The sequence below is a fragment of the Ranitomeya imitator genome, chromosome 5 (genome assembly GCF_032444005.1).
Source record: "Ranitomeya imitator isolate aRanImi1 chromosome 5, aRanImi1.pri, whole genome shotgun sequence".
Lineage (NCBI taxonomy): Eukaryota > Metazoa > Chordata > Amphibia > Anura > Dendrobatidae > Ranitomeya > Ranitomeya imitator.
Window position 1 is genome coordinate 63,765,225 of NC_091286.1, and position 17,357 is coordinate 63,782,581.

General features: G+C 43.6%; 1 protein-coding gene across 1 annotated transcript in view; it reads right to left on the minus strand.

Annotated features, from left to right (window-relative positions):
- The window catches only part of PCSK2 (proprotein convertase subtilisin/kexin type 2), a 253,984-nt gene that overhangs the window by 236,249 nt on the left and 378 nt on the right, over positions 1-17,357 (minus strand). Inside the window, exon 1 of the mRNA XM_069768745.1 lies at positions 17,269-17,357. This exon is cut by the window's right edge and continues 378 nt beyond it. Coding sequence (XP_069624846.1) covers positions 17,269-17,357 — 89 coding nt within the window. The remainder of the gene's footprint in view (positions 1-17,268) is intronic.

Here is a 17,357-nt window from a genome sequence, read left to right on the forward strand (position 1 = left end):
TGTAGAAATTTTTGCAAATTTAAAAAAAAAGAAAACCTGAAATATTACATGGTCATAAGTATTCAGACCCTTTGCTCAGTATTGAGTAGAAGCACCTTTTGAGCTAGTACAGCCATGAGTCTTCTTGGGAATGATGTAACAAGTTTTTCACCCCTGGATTTGAGGATTCTTTGCCATTCTTCCTTGCAGATCCTCTCCAGTTCCGTAAGGTTGGATGGTGAACGTTGGTGGACAGCCGTTTTCAGGTCTCTCCAGAGATGCTTAATTGAGTTTAGGTTAGGACTCTGGCTGGGCAAGTCAAGAATGGTCACAGAGTTGTTCTGAAGCCACTCCTTTGTTATTTTAGCTGTGTGCTTTTGGTCATTGTCTTGTTGGAAGGTGAACCTTCTGCTAAGTCTGAGGTCCAGAGCACTCAGGAAGAGGTTTTCATCCAGGATGTCTGTACTTGCCCGCATTCATGTTTCCTTCAATGACAACCAGTCATCCTGTCCCTGCAGCTGAAAAACACCCCCATAGCATGATGCTGCCACCACTGTTATGTTTGCTAATGACAGGTGTTATGAAGGCAATCCAGAAACACAGTGTGCTTAGCGATCAGAGCGCACACAGTGATCTGACAAATACCCAAAAATACAAGAACGAGCTCTGAGACGTGGAAACTCTGTAGACTGCACACCTGATCCTATCCTAAACACAACTAAAAGAAACTAGCTAGCCTGAAGATAGAAAAATAGGCCTGACTTGCCCCAGAGAAATTCCCCAAAGGAAAAGGCAGCCCCCCACATATAATGACTGTGAGTAAGATGAAAAGACAAAACGTAGGGATGAAATAGATTCAGCAAAGTGGGGCCCGATATTCTAGGACAGAGCGAGGACAGTAAAGCGAACTTTGCAGTCTACAAAAAACCCTAAAGCAAAACCACGCAAAGGGGGCAAAAAAAACCCACCGTGCCGAACTAACGGCACGGCGGTACACCCTTTGCGTCTCAGAGCTTCCAGCAAAACAAAAGACAAGCTGGACAGAAAAAAAGCAACAAAAAAGCAAAAGGCACTTAGCTATACAGAGCAGCAGGTCACAGGAACAATCAGGAGAAGCTCAGATCCAACACTGAAACATTGACAAGGAGCAAGGATAGCAGCATCAGGCGGAGTTAAGTAATGAAGCAGTTAACGAGCTCACCAGAACACCTGAGGGAGGAAGCTCAGAAGCTGCAGTACCACTTGTGACCACAGGAGTGAATTCAGCCACAGAATTCACAACAGTACCCCCCCCTTGAGGAGGGGTCACCGAACCCTCACCAGAGCCCCCAGGCCGACCAGGATGAGCCGCATGAAAGGCACGAACAAGATCGGAAGCATGAACATCAGAGGCAAAAACCCAGGAATTATCTTCCTGAGCATAACCCTTCCATTTAACCAGATACTGGAGTTTCCGTCTAGAAACACGAGAATCCAAAATCTTCTCCACAATATACTCCAATTCCCCCTCCACCAAAACCGGGGCAGGAGGCTCAACAGATGGAACCATAGGTGCCACGTATCTCCGCAACAACGACCTATGGAATACATTATGTATGGAAAAGGAGTCTGGGAGGGTCAAACGAAAAGACACAGGATTGAGAACCTCAGAAATCCTATACGGACCAATAAAACGAGGTTTAAATTTAGGAGAGGAAACCTTCATAGGAATATGACGAGAAGATAACCAAACCAGATCCCCAACACGAAGTCGGGGACCCACACGGCGTCTGCGATTAGCGAAACGTTGAGCCTTCTCCTGGGACAAGGTCAAATTGTCCACTACCTGAGTCCAGATCTGCTGCAACCTATCCACCACAGAATCCACACCAGGACAGTCCGAAGACTCAACCTGTCCTGAAGAGAAACGAGGATGGAACCCAGAATTGCAAAAAAATGGAGAAACCAAGGTAGCCGAGCTGGCCCGATTATTAAGGGCGAACTCAGCCAACGGCAAAAAGGACACCCAATCATCCTGGTCTGCAGAAACAAAACATCTCAGATATGTTTCCAAGGTCTGATTGGTTCGTTCGGTCTGGCCATTAGTCTGAGGATGGAAAGCCGAGGAAAAGGATAGGTCAATGCCCATCCTACCACAAAAGGCTCGCCAAAACCTTGAAACAAACTGGGAACCTCTGTCAGAAACAATATTCTCAGGAATGCCATGCAACCGAACCACATGCTGAAAGAACAAAGGTACCAAATCAGAGGAGGAAGGCAATTTAGCCAAGGGCACCAGATGGACCATTTTAGAAAAGCGATCACAGACCACCCAAATGACTGACATCTTTTGAGAAACGGGAAGGTCAGAAATGAAATCCATCGAAATATGTGTCCAAGGCCTCTTTGGGACCGGCAAGGGCAAAAGCAACCCACTGGCACGAGAACAGCAGGGCTTAGCCCTAGCACAAATCCCACAGGACTGCACAAAAGTACGTACATCCCGTGACAGAGATGGCCACCAGAAGGATCTAGCCACTAACTCTCTGGTACCAAAGATTCCAGGATGACCAGCCAACACCGAACAATGAAGTTCAGAGATAAGTTTATTAGTCCACCTATCAGGGACGAACAGTTTCTCTGCTGGACAACGATCAGGTTTATTCGCCTGAAATTTTTGCAGCACCCGCCGCAAATCAGGGGAGATGGCAGACACAATGACTCCTTCCTTGAGGATACCCGCTGGCTCAGATAAACCCGGAGAGTCGGGCACAAAACTCCTAGACAGAGCATCCGCCTTCACATTTTTAGAGCCCGGAAGGTACGAAATCACAAAGTCGAAGCGGGCAAAAAATAACGACCAACGGGCCTGTCTAGGATTCAAACGCTTGGCAGACTCGAGATAAGTCAAGTTCTTATGATCAGTCAATACCACCACGCGATGCTTAGCTCCTTCAAGCCAATGACGCCACTCCTCGAATGCCCACTTCATGGCCAGCAACTCTCGATTGCCCACATCATAATTACGCTCAGCGGGCGAAAACTTCCTGGAAAAGAAAGCACATGGTTTCATCACTGAGCAATCAGAACCTCTCTGTGACAAAACCGCCCCTGCTGTTGTGAATTCTGTGGCTGAGTTCACTTCTGTGGTCACAAGTGGTATTGCAGTCTCTGGGCTTCCTCCCTCAGGTGTTTTGGTGAGCTCGTTGGCTGCCTTGCTATTTAGCTCCACCTGAGTCTGTCTTCCTTGCTCCTTGTCAATGTTCCAGTGTTGGATCTGAGCTACTGCATCTTTCCTTGGGCCTGCTGCTCTGCTAGATAAGTGCTTCTAGTTTGTTTTCTGTTTTTTCTGTCCAGCTTGCTATTAACTTTTGCTGGAAGCTCTGAGAAGCAAAGGGGTGCACCGCCGTGCTGTTAGTTCGGCACGGTGGGTCTTTTTGCCCCTTTGCGTGGTTTTCGTTTTAGGGTTTTTTGTAGACTGCATAGTTCTCTTTGCTATCCTCGCTCTGTCTAGAATATCGGGCCTCACTTTGCTGAATCTATTTCATTCCTACGTTTGTCTTTTCATCTTGCTAACAGTCATTATATGTGGGGGGCTGCCTATTCCTTTGGGGTATTTCTCTGAAGTAAGTCAGGCTTGTATTTCTATCTTCAGGCTAGTCAGCTCCTCAGGCAGTGCCGAGTTGCATAGGTAGTGATAGGCGCAATCCACTGCTGCTTATAGTTGTGTGAGGATAGATCAGGTACTGCAGTCTACAGAGATTCCACGTCTCAGAGCTCGTCCTATTGTTTTTGGTTATTGCCAGATCTCTGTATGTGCGCTGATTACTGCACGCTGTGTTGCCTGATTGCCAGCCATAACAGTACAAGGAGCCACACCAATGATTCTCAATAGAGGGAAAAAAGAAATCCTGACATCATTTTTTTTTCTTAGCTCTGTCTTCAGTCTTTTTTTTCCCCTAGACATTAGAGTGCTTCAGGACACAGCTGTGGACATGGATATTCAGGCTCTGTGCTCCTCAATGGATAATCTCGTTGTAAATGTACAAAAGATTCAAGATACTATTGATCAGAAATCGATGCTAGAACCAAGAATTCCGATTCCTGATTTGTTTTTTGGTGACAGAACTAAGTTCCTGAGCTTCAGAAATAATTGTAAGCTATTTTTGGCCTTGAAACCTCATTCTTCTGGTAATCCTATTCAACAGGTTTTGATTATTATTTCTTTTTTGCGCGGCGACCCACAGGACTGGGCGTTTTCTCTTGCACCAGGAGATTCTGCATTGAGTAATGTTGATGCATTTTTCCAGGCGCTGGGATTGCTTTACGATGAGCCTAATTCAGTGGATCAGGCTGAGAAAAATCTGCTGGCTTTATGCCAGGGTCAGGATGATGTAGAAGTATATTGTCAGAAATTTAGGAAGTGGTCAGTACTCACTCTGTGGAATGAATCTGCACTAGCGGCTTTGTTCAGAAAGGGTCTCTCTGAAGCTCTTAAGGATGTAATGGTGGGATTTCCTATGCCTGCTGGTTTGAATGAGTCTATGTCCTTGGCCATTCAGATCGGTCGTCGCTTGCGCGAGCGTAAATCTGTGCACCATCTGGCGGTATTGTCTGAGAGTAAACCTGAGCCTATGCAGTGCGACAGGACTATGACTAAAGTAGAACGGCAAGAACACAGACGTCGGAACAGACTGTGTTTCTATTGTGGTGATTCTACTCATGCTATTTCTAATTGTCCTAAACGCACTAGGCGGTTCGATAGCTCTGCCGTTATTGGTACTGTACAGTCCAAATTCCTTTTGTCCATTACCTTAATGTGCTCTTTGTCATCGTATTCTGTCATGGCGTTTGTGGATTCAGGCGCTGCCCTGAATCTGATGGATTTGGATTATGCTAAACGTTGTGGATTTTTCTTGGAGCCTTTGCGGTGTCCTATTCCGTTGAGAGGAATTGATGCTACACCTTTGGCCAAGAATAAGCCTCAGTACTGGGCCCAGCTGACCATGTGCATGGCTCCTGCACATCAGGAAGTTATTCGCTTTCTGGTACTGCATAATTTGCATGATGTGGTCGTGTTGGGGTTGCCATGGCTACAAACCCATAATCCAGTATTGGATTGGAACTCTATGTCGGTAACCAGCTGGGGTTGTCAGGGAGTACATGGTGATGTTCCATTTTTGTCTATTTCGTCATCCATTCCTTCTGACATCCCAGAGTTCTTGTCGGACTTTCAGGATGTATTTGAAGAGTCCAAGTCTGATGCCCTACCTCCGCATAGGAATTGTGATTGTGCTATCGATTTGATTCCTGGTAGTAAATTCCCTAAGGGTCGTTTATTTAATTTGTCCGTACCTGAACACACCGCTATGCGCAGTTATGTGAAGGAGTCCCTGGAGAAGGGACATATTCGCCCATCGTCGTCACCATTGGGAGCAGGGTTCTTTTTTGTAGCCAAGAAGGATGGTTCGCTAAGACCGTGTATTGATTACCGCCTTCTTAATAAGATCACTGTTAAGTTTCAGTATCCCTTGCCATTGATTTCTGACTTGTTTGCTCGGATTAAGGGGGCTAGTTGGTTTACTAAGATTGATCTTCGTGGTGCGTATAATCTGGTGAGAATCAGGCAGGGAGATGAATGGAAAACGGCATTTAATACGCCCGAGGGTCATTTTGAGTATCTGGTGATGCCGTTCGGACTTGCCAATGCTCCATCTGTTTTTCAGTCTTTTATGCATGACATTTTCCGTGAGTATCTGGATAAATTCTTGATTGTTTACTTGGATGACATTTTGATCTTCTCAGATGATTGGGAGTCTCATGTGAAGCAAGTCAGAATGGTTTTCCAGGTACTGCGTGCTAATTCCTTGTTCGTGAAGGGATCAAAGTGTCTCTTCGGTGTGCAGAAAGTTTCATTTTTGGGGTTCATCTTTTCCCCTTCTACTATCGAGATGGATCCGGTTAAGGTTCAGGCCATCCAGGATTGGACTCAGCCGACATCTCTAAAAAGTCTGCAGAAATTCCTGGGCTTTGCTAATTTTTATCGTCGCTTCATCTGTAATTTTTCTAGCATTGCCAGACCATTGACCGATTTGACCAAGAAGGGTGCTGATTTGGTTAATTGGTCTTCTGCTGCCGTGGAAGCTTTTCAGGAGTTGAAGCGTCGTTTTTGCTGTGCCCCTGTGTTGTGTCAACCTGATGTTTCTCTTCCGTTCCAGGTCGAGGTTGATGCTTCTGAGATTGGTGCAGGGGCGGTTTTGTCACAGAGAGGTTCTGGTTGCTCAGTGTTCAAACCATGTGCTTTCTTTTCCAGGAAATTTTCTGCTGCTGAGCGTAATTATGATGTGGGCAACCGAGAGTTGCTGGCCATGAAGTGGGCATTCGAGGAGTGGCGTCATTGGCTTGAGGGTGCTAAGCATCGCGTGGTGGTTTTGACTGATCATAAGAACCTTACTTATCTTGAGTCTGCCAAGCGCTTGAATCCTAGACAGGCCCGTTGGTCGTTATTTTTTGCTCGTTTTGATTTTGTGATTTCATACCTTCCGGGCTCTAAAAATGTGAAGGCGGATGCTCTGTCTAGGAGTTTTGTGCCCGACTCTCCGGGGTTGTCTGAGCCGGCGAGTATCCTCAAGGAAGGAGTCATTGTGTCTGCCATCTCCCCTGATTTGCGGAGAGTGTTGCAGAAATTTCAGGCTAATAAACCTGATCGTTGTCCGGCCGAGAAACTGTTCGTCCCTGATAGGTGGACTAGTAAAGTTATCTCTGAACTTCATTGTTCGGTGCTGGCCGGTCATCCAGGAATCTTTGGTACCAGGGAGTTGGTTGCTAGATCCTTCTGGTGGCCATCTCTGTCACGGGATGTGCGTGCTTTTGTGCAGTCCTGTGGAATTTGTGCTAGGGCTAAGCCCTGCTGTTCACGTGCCAGTGGGTTGCTTTTGCCCTTGCCGGTCCCGAAGAGGCCTTGGACACATATTTCGATGGATTTCATTTCTGACCTTCCCGTTTCTCAAAAAATGTCGGTCATTTGGGTGGTCTGTGATCGCTTTTCTAAAATGGTCCATCTGGTGCCCTTGGTTAAATTGCCTTCCTCCTCTGATTTGGTGCCTTTGTTCTTCCAGCATGTGGTTCGTTTACATGGCATTCCTGAGAATATTGTTTCTGACAGAGGTTCCCAGTTTGTCTCGAGGTTCTGGCGAGCCTTTTGTGGTAGGATGGGCATTGACCTATCTTTCTCCTCGGCCTTCCATCCTCAGACTAATGGCCAGACCGAACGAACCAATCAGACCTTGGAAACATATCTGAGATGTTTTGTTTCCGCTGACCAGGATGATTGGGTGTCATTTTTGCCGTTGGCTGAGTTCGCCCTTAATAATCGGGCCAGCTCGGCTACCTTGGTCTCTCCATTTTTCTGCAATTCTGGGTTCCATCCTCGTTTCTCTTCAGGACAGGTTGAGTCTTCGGACTGTCCTGGTGTGGATTCTGTGGTGGACAGGTTGCAGCAGATCTGGACTCAGGTAGTGGACAATTTGACCTTGTCCCAGGAGAAGGCTCAGCTTTTTGCTAATCGTAGACGCCGTGTGGGACCCCGACTTCGTGTTGGGGATCTGGTTTGGTTATCTTCTCGTCATATTCCTATGAAGGTTTCCTCTCCTAAATTTAAACCTCGTTTTATTGGTCCGTATAGGATTTCTGAGATTCTCAATCCGGTGTCTTTTCGTCTGACCCTCCCAGACTCCTTTTCCATACATAATGTATTCCATAGGTCGTTGTTGAGGAGATACGTGGCACCTATGGTTCCATCTGTGGAGCCTCCTGCCCCTGTTTTGGTGGAGGGGGAATTGGAGTATATTGTGGAGAAGATTTTGGATTCTCGTGTCTCTAGACGGAAACTCCAGTATCTGGTCAAATGGAAGGGTTATGCTCAGGAAGATAATTCCTGGGTTTTTCCCTCTGATGTCCATGCCCCAGATCTTGTTCGTGCCTTTCATGTGGCTCATCCTGGTCGGCCTGGGGGTTCTGGTGAGGGTTCGGTGACCCCTCCTCAAGGGGGGGGTACTGTTGTGAATTCTGTGGCTGAGTTCACTTCTGTGGTCACAAGTGGTATTGCAGTCTCTGGGCTTCCTCCCTCAGGTGTTTTGGTGAGCTCGTTGGCTGCCTTGCTATTTAGCTCCACCTGAGTCTGTCTTCCTTGCTCCTTGTCAATGTTCCAGTGTTGGATCTGAGCTACTGCATCTTTCCTTGGGCCTGCTGCTCTGCTAGATAAGTGCTTCTAGTTTGTTTTCTGTTTTTTCTGTCCAGCTTGCTATTAACTTTTGCTGGAAGCTCTGAGAAGCAAAGGGGTGCACCGCCGTGCTGTTAGTTCGGCACGGTGGGTCTTTTTGCCCCTTTGCGTGGTTTTCGTTTTAGGGTTTTTTGTAGACTGCATAGTTCTCTTTGCTATCCTCGCTCTGTCTAGAATATCGGGCCTCACTTTGCTGAATCTATTTCATTCCTACGTTTGTCTTTTCATCTTGCTAACAGTCATTATATGTGGGGGGCTGCCTATTCCTTTGGGGTATTTCTCTGAGGTAAGTCAGGCTTGTATTTCTATCTTCAGGCTAGTCAGCTCCTCAGGCAGTGCCGAGTTGCATAGGTAGTGATAGGCGCAATCCACTGCTGCTTATAGTTGTGTGAGGATAGATCAGGTACTGCAGTCTACAGAGATTCCACGTCTCAGAGCTCGTCCTATTGTTTTTGGTTATTGCCAGATCTCTGTATGTGCGCTGATTACTGCACGCTGTGTTGCCTGATTGCCAGCCATAACACCCTGCTCCAATCTCAGAAGCATCAACCTCGACCTGGAACGGAAGAGAAACATCTGGCTGACACAACACAGGGGCAGAACAAAAACGACGCTTCAACTCCTGAAAAGCTTCCACAGCAGCAGAAGACCAATTAACCAAATCAGCACCCTTCTTGGTCAAATCGGTCAATGGTTTGGCAATGCTAGAAAAATTACAGATGAAGCGACGATAAAAATTAGCAAAGCCCATTAACTTTTGCAGACTTTTCAGAGATGTCGGCTGAATCCAATCCTGGATGGCTTGGACCTTAACTGGATCCATCTCGATAGTAGAAGGGGTAAAGATGAACCCTAAAAATGAAACTTTCTGCACACCGAAGAGACACTTTGATCCCTTCACAAACAAAGAGTTAGCACGCAGGACCTGAAAAACCATTCTGACCTGCTTCACATGAGACTCCCAATCATCTGAGAAGATCAAAATGTCATCCAAGTAAACAATCAGGAATTTATCCAGATACTCACGGAAGATGTCATGCATAAAAGACTGAAACACAGATGGAGCATTGGCAAGTCCGAACGGCATCACTAGATACTCAAAATGACCCTCGGGCGTATTGAATGCAGTTTTCCATTCATCTCCTTGCCTGATTCTCACCAGATTATACGCACCACGAAGATCTATCTTAGTGAACCAACTAGCCCCCTTAATCCGAGCAAACAAGTCAGATAACAATGGCAAGGGATACTGAAATTTAACAGTGATCTTATTAAGAAGGCGGTAATCAATACACGGTCTCAGCGAACCATCCTTCTTGGCTACAAAGAAGAACCCTGCTCCCAGTGGTGATGACGATGGGCGAATATGTCCCTTCTCCAGGGATTCCTTCACATAACTGCGCATAGCGGCGTGTTCGGGCACGGATAAATTAAATAATCGATCTTTAGGGAATTTACTACCAGGAATCAAATTGATAGCACAATCACAATCCCTATGCGGAGGTAGAGCATCGGACTTGGGCTCTTCAAATACATCCTGATAATCAGATAAGAACTCTGGGACCTCAGAAGGGGTGGATGACGAAATCGACAAAAATGGAACATCACCATGTACCCCCTGACAACCCCAGCTGGATACCGACATGGAATTCCAATCCAATACTGGATTATGGGTTTGTAGCCATGGCAACCCCAACACGACCACATCATGCAGATTATGCAACACCAGAAAGCGAATAACTTCCTGATGTGCAGGAGCCATGCACATGGTCAGCTGGGCCCAGTATTGAGGTTTATTCTTGGCCAAAGGTGTAGCATCAATTCCTCTCAATGGAATAGGACACCGCAAAGGCTCCAAGAAAAACCCACAACGTTTAGCATAATCCAAATCCATCAGATTCAGGGCAGCGCCCGAATCCACAAACGCCATGACAGAAAACGACGACAAAGAGCATATCAAGGTAATGGACAGAAGGAATTTGGACTGTACAGTACCAATGACGGCAGACCTAGCGGACCGCTTAGTGCGCTTAGGACAATCAGAAATAGCATGAGTGGAATCACCACAGTAGAAACACAGACCATTCAGACGTCTGTATTCCTGCCGTTCAACTCTAGTCATAGTCCTATCGCACTGCATAGGCTCAGGTTTAACCTCAGGCAGTACCGCCAAATGGTGCACAGATTTACGCTCGCGCAAGCGTCGACCGATCTGAATGGCCAAAGACAAAGACTCATTCAAACCAGCAGGCATAGGAAATCCCACCATGACATCCTTAAGAGCCTCAGAGAGACCCTTTCTGAACAAAGCTGCCAGCGCAGATTCATTCCACTGAGTGAGTACTGACCATTTCCTAAATTTCTGACAATATACTTCTATATCATCCTGACCCTGGCACAAAGCCAGCAAATTTTTCTCAGCCTGATCCACTGAATTAGGCTCATCGTACAGCAATCCGAGCGCCAGGAAAAACGCATCGACACTACTCAATGCAGAAGAGAAAATGCCCAGTCTTGAGGGTCGCCGCGCAAAAAAGAAATAATAATCAAAACCTGTTGAATAGGATTACCAGAAGAATGAGGTTTCAAGGCCAGAAATAGCTTACAATTATTTTTGAAACTTAGAAACTTAGTTCTATCTCCAAAAAACAAATCAGGAATAGTAATTCTTGGTTCTAACATAGATTTCTGATCAATAGTATCTTGAATTTTTTGTACATTTATAACGAGATTATCCATTGAAGAGCACAGACCCTGAATATCCATGTCCACACCTGTGTCCAGAATCACCCAAATGTCTAGGGGGAAAAAAAAAGTGAACACAGAGCAGAAAAAAAAAAAAAAAAAAAAATGATGTCAGAACTTTTTCTTTCCCTCTATTGAGAATCATTAGTTTGGCTCCTTGTACTGTTATGTTTGCTAATGACAGGTGTTATGAAGGCAATCCAGAAACACAGTGTGCTTAGCGATCAGAGCGCACACAGTGATCTGACAAATACCCAAAAATACAAGAACGAGCTCTGAGACGTGGAAACTCTGTAGACTGCACACCTGATCCTATCCTAAACACAACTAAAAGCGGCTGTGGATTGCGCCTAACAACTACCTAGGCAACTCGGCACAGCCTAAGAAACTAGCTAGCCTGAAGATAGAAAAATAGGCCTGACTTGCCCCAGAGAAATTCCCCAAAGGAAAAGGCAGCCCCCCACATATAATGACTGTGAGTAAGATGAAAAGACAAAACGTAGGGATGAAATAGATTCAGCAAAGTGGGGCCCGATATTCTAGGACAGAGCGAGGACAGTAAAGCGAACTTTGCAGTCTACAAAAAACCCTAAAGCAAAACCACGCAAAGGGGGCAAAAAAAACCCACCGTGCCGAACTAACGGCACGGCGGTACACCCTTTGCGTCTCAGAGCTTCCAGCAAAACAAAAGACAAGCTGGACAGAAAAAAAGCAACAAAAAAAGCAAAAGGCACTTAGCTATACAGAGCAGCAGGTCACAGGAACAATCAGGAGAAGCTCAGATCCAACACTGAAACATTGACAAGGAGCAAGGATAGCAGCATCAGGCGGAGTTAAGTAATGAAGCAGTTAACGAGCTCACCAGAACACCTGAGGGAGGAAGCTCAGAAGCTGCAGTACCACTTGTGACCACAGGAGTGAATTCAGCCACAGAATTCACAACACACCACCATGGTTCATTGTTGGGAATGTATTGGGTAGATGATGAGCAGTGCCTGGTTTTCCCCACATGCCACTTAGAATTATCTCCAAAAAGGTCTATCTACGTCTCATTAGACCGGAGAATCTTATTTATCGTAGTCTGGAAGTCCTTCATGTGTTTTTTTAGAAAACTTTAAGCAGGCTTTTACATGTCTTGCACTGAGGAGAGGCTTCCATTGGGCCATTCTGCCATAAAGGCACAACTGGTGAAGAGTTGCAGTGATAGTTGACTTTGTGGAACTATCTCCCATCTCCCTACTGCATCTCTGGAGCTCAGCCAATGATCTTGGGGTTAATAATAATAATCTTTATTTTTATATAGCGCTAACATATTCCGCAGCGCTTTACAGTTTTGCACACATTATCACATTATCATTGCTGTCCCTATTGGGGCTCAGAATCTAGATTTCCTATCAGTATGTCTTTGGATAGTGGGAGGAAACCGGAGTACCTGGAGGAAACCCACGCAAACACTGGGAGAACATACAAACTCCTTGCAGATGTTGTCCTTGGTGGGATTTGAACCCGGGACCTCAGCGCTGAAAAGCTGCAGTGCTATCCACTGAGCCACCGTGCTACCCCTCGCTATTGTTTACCTTTCTCACCAAGGCTCTTCTCCCATGATTGCTCAGTTTGGTTGGATGGCCAGGTCTAGGAAGGCTTCTGGTGGTCCCAAACTTCTTCCATTTTTGGATTATGGAGGCCACTGTGCTCTTAGGAACCTTGAGCACTCCAGAAATTCTTTTGTAACTGTGGCCAGATCTGTGCCTTGCCACAATTCTGTCCCTGAGCTCATTGGCCAGTTCCTTTGACCTCATGATTCTCATTTGGTCTGACACGCACTGTGAGCTGTGAGGTCTTATATAGACAGGTGTGCGTCTTTCCAAATCAAGTCCTATCAGTTTAATTAAGCACAGCTGGACTCCAATGAAGGAGTAGAACCATCTCAAGGAGGATCACAAGGAAATGGACAGCATGTGACTTAAATACGAGTGTCTGAGCAAAGGATCTGAATACTTATGACCATGTGATATTTAAGTTTTTCTCTTTTAATAAATTTGCAAAAAATTCTACATTTCTGTTTTTTTCCATCAAGATGGGGTGCAGAGTGTACATTAATGAGAAAATATGAACTTTTTTGAATTTACCAAACGGCTGCAATGAAACAAAGAGTGAAAAATTTAAAGGGGTCTGAATACTTTCTGTACCCACTGTATATATATATAGTTTTGTATTTTTTTTCCATATATAACATACTCTAAATTATAGTTTGCATAGCTTACATTAGATGATGGGTTAATCAACAGGAGCTGTAGATATAGGCTGCAGAAATCACAAGAGTTTGCAGGGATGATTGCAGCTGAAGGAGCTGGATTATAGCAAACTCCAAAACAAAGGGCAACTGAACACATAACGTACTGAATATTCTATGTCTAAAGGGCTTTGGGGGATAATGTAGGAGAGATACGCTGGACATCTTGTGAAACCTGATGTGCAACACAGCAGAGGGCAGCAACAATAGCGAATGGAAGTTGAACCTGGCTCTGGAATAGAGAATGATTTGTAACATTCTGCTTCATGATTAGAACTACTCTTATGTAAATTAGACATCTGACCCAAAGTGCAGACTAAGATCTTATCTAAAAATGTGTAAGTTTTGCATGTATCTTTGTCAATTTATATCAGAATAGAAGAGCAATTGACCGACTTGAGCAACTTCCAAAGAGGCAAAGTCAATGGTATTAGACTAGCTGGGACCAGTATTGTACAAATTGCCACCCTTTTGGGGTTTTCTCATAGAGCATTGTCAAGACATTACCAAGGATGATGCGATTGTGGGAAAAAAAATATCCCGTGTATGTAAAGAACCGAGGTCAGAGGACGATGTCAAGAAATGTTCTGATAGGCAGGTGGCGAACCATCAAGCAAATTACATCCAAATAAATTGCAGGTGACAAACTAATGTATCTGAATGCACAAGTCATTATTTCTTAGCACAGTTGAGCTACAGCAGCAGACAGTCTGTTTGAGTACAATTACTGGGAAACAGAGGGGTCATACTCCAGTCGGCCAACGAGTGCAAACAATGGATCACTGAACACTGCCTGGTCAAATGAATCCAGATTTCTGTTGCTCTATGTTGATGGGAGGATGAGAATTTGGCACAAACAGTATGATTTAATGATTTAATCTTCCTGTCCGGTGTCAGCAGTTCAGGCTGAGGAGCAGCTGTTTATTCTACAGCAGAAGGATACTCTCAGCAGGACAGTGCCACAAGGATCGTATAGCCATGGGTTGTTCCGGGAACATGGCATTGAGTTTTACATGTTTTCCTGGTGTTAATAGTCTCTAGATATTAAAGGGGGTTGGTTGCTTTATAATTATTTTAACTGATAGCGGTATGTTGCATAAAAGGGGAATCCTAATGTCCCTCAAAACTTGCAGCTGCAGCAATCTGTAACAAGAGCCTCGAAACAACACAGATTTACCAATAAGACAGGGGCTATTGGGTAACATTAGCTATCAAAAGAAAAAGTCAAATCACATAATAAAAAGTTATCTTGTGTACCAACTCTAAAGGGGTAATAATATTAATAATCTATTTTTCTCAAGCATCTTTTAGAATACATTGATGATGGCTGCGGAACATGCAAGATGTAATACAGTGACGTAGGGGCGGCTCGGTGCAAAATAAATACAGCTGTAAATAGTATGTCTATTACTGGCGAGCTGCATGTGCTGCAAGACAAATATGGGCACATCCATTATGACCATCTACATTGTCTTCCTGTCATTGTGATTTATTTTACTGACTCCATTTAGTAAATAAATATTAGCATGAACAGCGTATAAAAAGCGGGAACTGATGTTATAGCTCCAAAGAGACCGAAATGGAGACGCACGTTCCGGATAAAGACATATTACGTACAAGAGGTTAGGTAACTAAAGAACAAATGCCACATATTTAATCCTCATATTCTACTAATAGCGGCAAAGTAGCAACTGATGTTATCTATCTATCTATGTATCTATCTATCTATGTATCTATCTATCCATCTATCTGTCTATCTATCTATCCCATATTTATTAATCTAGCCATCCATCCATCGTAGCTATCTATCTTATCGATCTATATATCATCTATCTTCGTAGCTATCATATATTTATGATTAAGCTGTCAAGAATGTCATTAAATAGGATTAAAATCATGAACTTTGTATACATTTCTCTATGTATGTATATATACAGTATAAATAGATATAAATCTATATAGATCTGTATACATATATATATATGGTATATATAAATGTATATAAACAGATATACTGTATCTATATATATCTATATGGATATAGAATTGATAGATAGAGAGACATACAGATAGATAATACACTATATGCAAAGAGTGAAATGTGTGCACAGCATGTTAGTTGAATCTTTTTAATGATATTCTTAGCAGCTTTATCATCAATCGTTCATTTTTTTCTGTTTTTCTTTTTCTTTCTTTTTTTTTGATTTTGCACTTCTTCTTAGAGAACAAGATTAATGCTTCTTTTACTATTCACTCAGGACGATCGAGATAATGACGGCAAAAATTAATAACAGTAACTTTTCCCATCTGTAGTTTTGCTTGCGATTACTTGGAAACTTTCAATGTTTAAGCATAAAACATAAAAAAAAACCTCTGGTATAATTTGCCTGAGTTACTACGCTGTTTAGGTTTTTTTTAATTATTTTTCATTTTTATGTATTATTAGAAAACAAAATATCTCTATCATACATTTATGTCTCTAAATGTAATAATATATTTAAACCTACCATAAGTCATTTCGATACACCTTTCTGTTTATTTTCTATCCTGCTTTTTCCTACTCTTTGCTCTCCGTCTTGCAGGTGCTGATCAGATATACTGTAGCTTTGGCACCTTAACGTTTTAAATGGGTTATTATTGTTAGGAGACGTATATTATTACAGTAGGGGAAGACCTGTATAATCCCGCCGCACATGTAATTACACCTGCTCCAGTGTCATCATCGAGTGCTTGTAGAATAAAAATATCAGGAAACTAATAAAAGAACAGCAAAATGGAGAGGAGATTAAAAAAAAATATTTAAAAATACGCGTTCCATGTACAGCAGAGACAAGCCAATTTGGCAACGAACCCCATGTGTGATGTTCCCCTAAAGCTGCCTGAATTGTGACTCTTTCCATTTTCCATTTCTTCGTCTGCCAATGATCGGTCCTGACAAATGATCAGTCCAAAGTCTCAGTTTTCCTATAACACTGGCAAAAGAGGCGAAGGATTATCCAAAATATATACATATCTCCGGCCAACAACGAACACGGGTCCTAATCCGTTTGACGCTCTAATTGAATGAGGCTTATTGAAGGTCAAGGCATCTAATAGACTGCATTGTCAATACATAGGAAAAAAAAAAAGAGATGAATGGCACGAAAGACTCTAAGTCCTTAAGTGCTACGGTGTCCAGACTAGATCTGACTATCGACGACTCTTGTAATAATTTGCTGTCTGTACCTGAATATGTGAAGTAATGGTAACATACACTTGTAAATCGCATAATAATTAATGTAATCGTTCACACTACGCAGTTTACAACACAGAAGTCCACTATACTTAGACAAAGTACATGTGGACCGGAGAATGCCCCCACTATGGTTACAGCCAGGCCCAATTTATGACCTATTTCCCATGAATTACTCCCATTGTGGGGATTCCAGCACTTAGCCTCAGTCTATGATTTGCAGAAATGTTTCTAATTAGGCAGATTCTGTATCCAATATACGAATATATGCCCTCACAGTGTAAAGTAGAGGAATGGCAGTAAGTCCATGGCTACAATGGAATAAATGATATCTTTTTTAAACCCGCCATTGTCTCAGTGCCAGCACCTTTCTCGGTGTCTGCACACCTCTGTTAAGTAACTACAGTAAATCATTTACTGGAGGGGTTTTGCTAGGAGGGATCTCTATCATTTGCAAACATAACACATTTCAGGTTTGTTTGTTTTTTTTGGGTAGAAAGGCAAATAATGAAATCTGAACTTTGCGTTGTGTGAACTGCACTTTAAATGACCCAAATTAGACGTATAGCCCATCATCGACGCAAAGATTCTGCTTTGTCTTTCCAACTTGCCCAGATTCCTTCCCCTTTAGAAAAAAAGGAAAACTATCAAATAATTCCACATATTGTATTTCTACATGAAAGCCGAGCACAGAGCATCACTGTAATTGTACAGTACATGCAGAACATCATGTAGAAGGGAAGAAGGAGACATCATTACCTTTCTGGCCCCACCAAAGCCATATTCCTTAGCAAGTTGTTTAGCTTCTTGCTCTCCTCCTTCATGTAAGTCCACCAAAAAATGCCCAG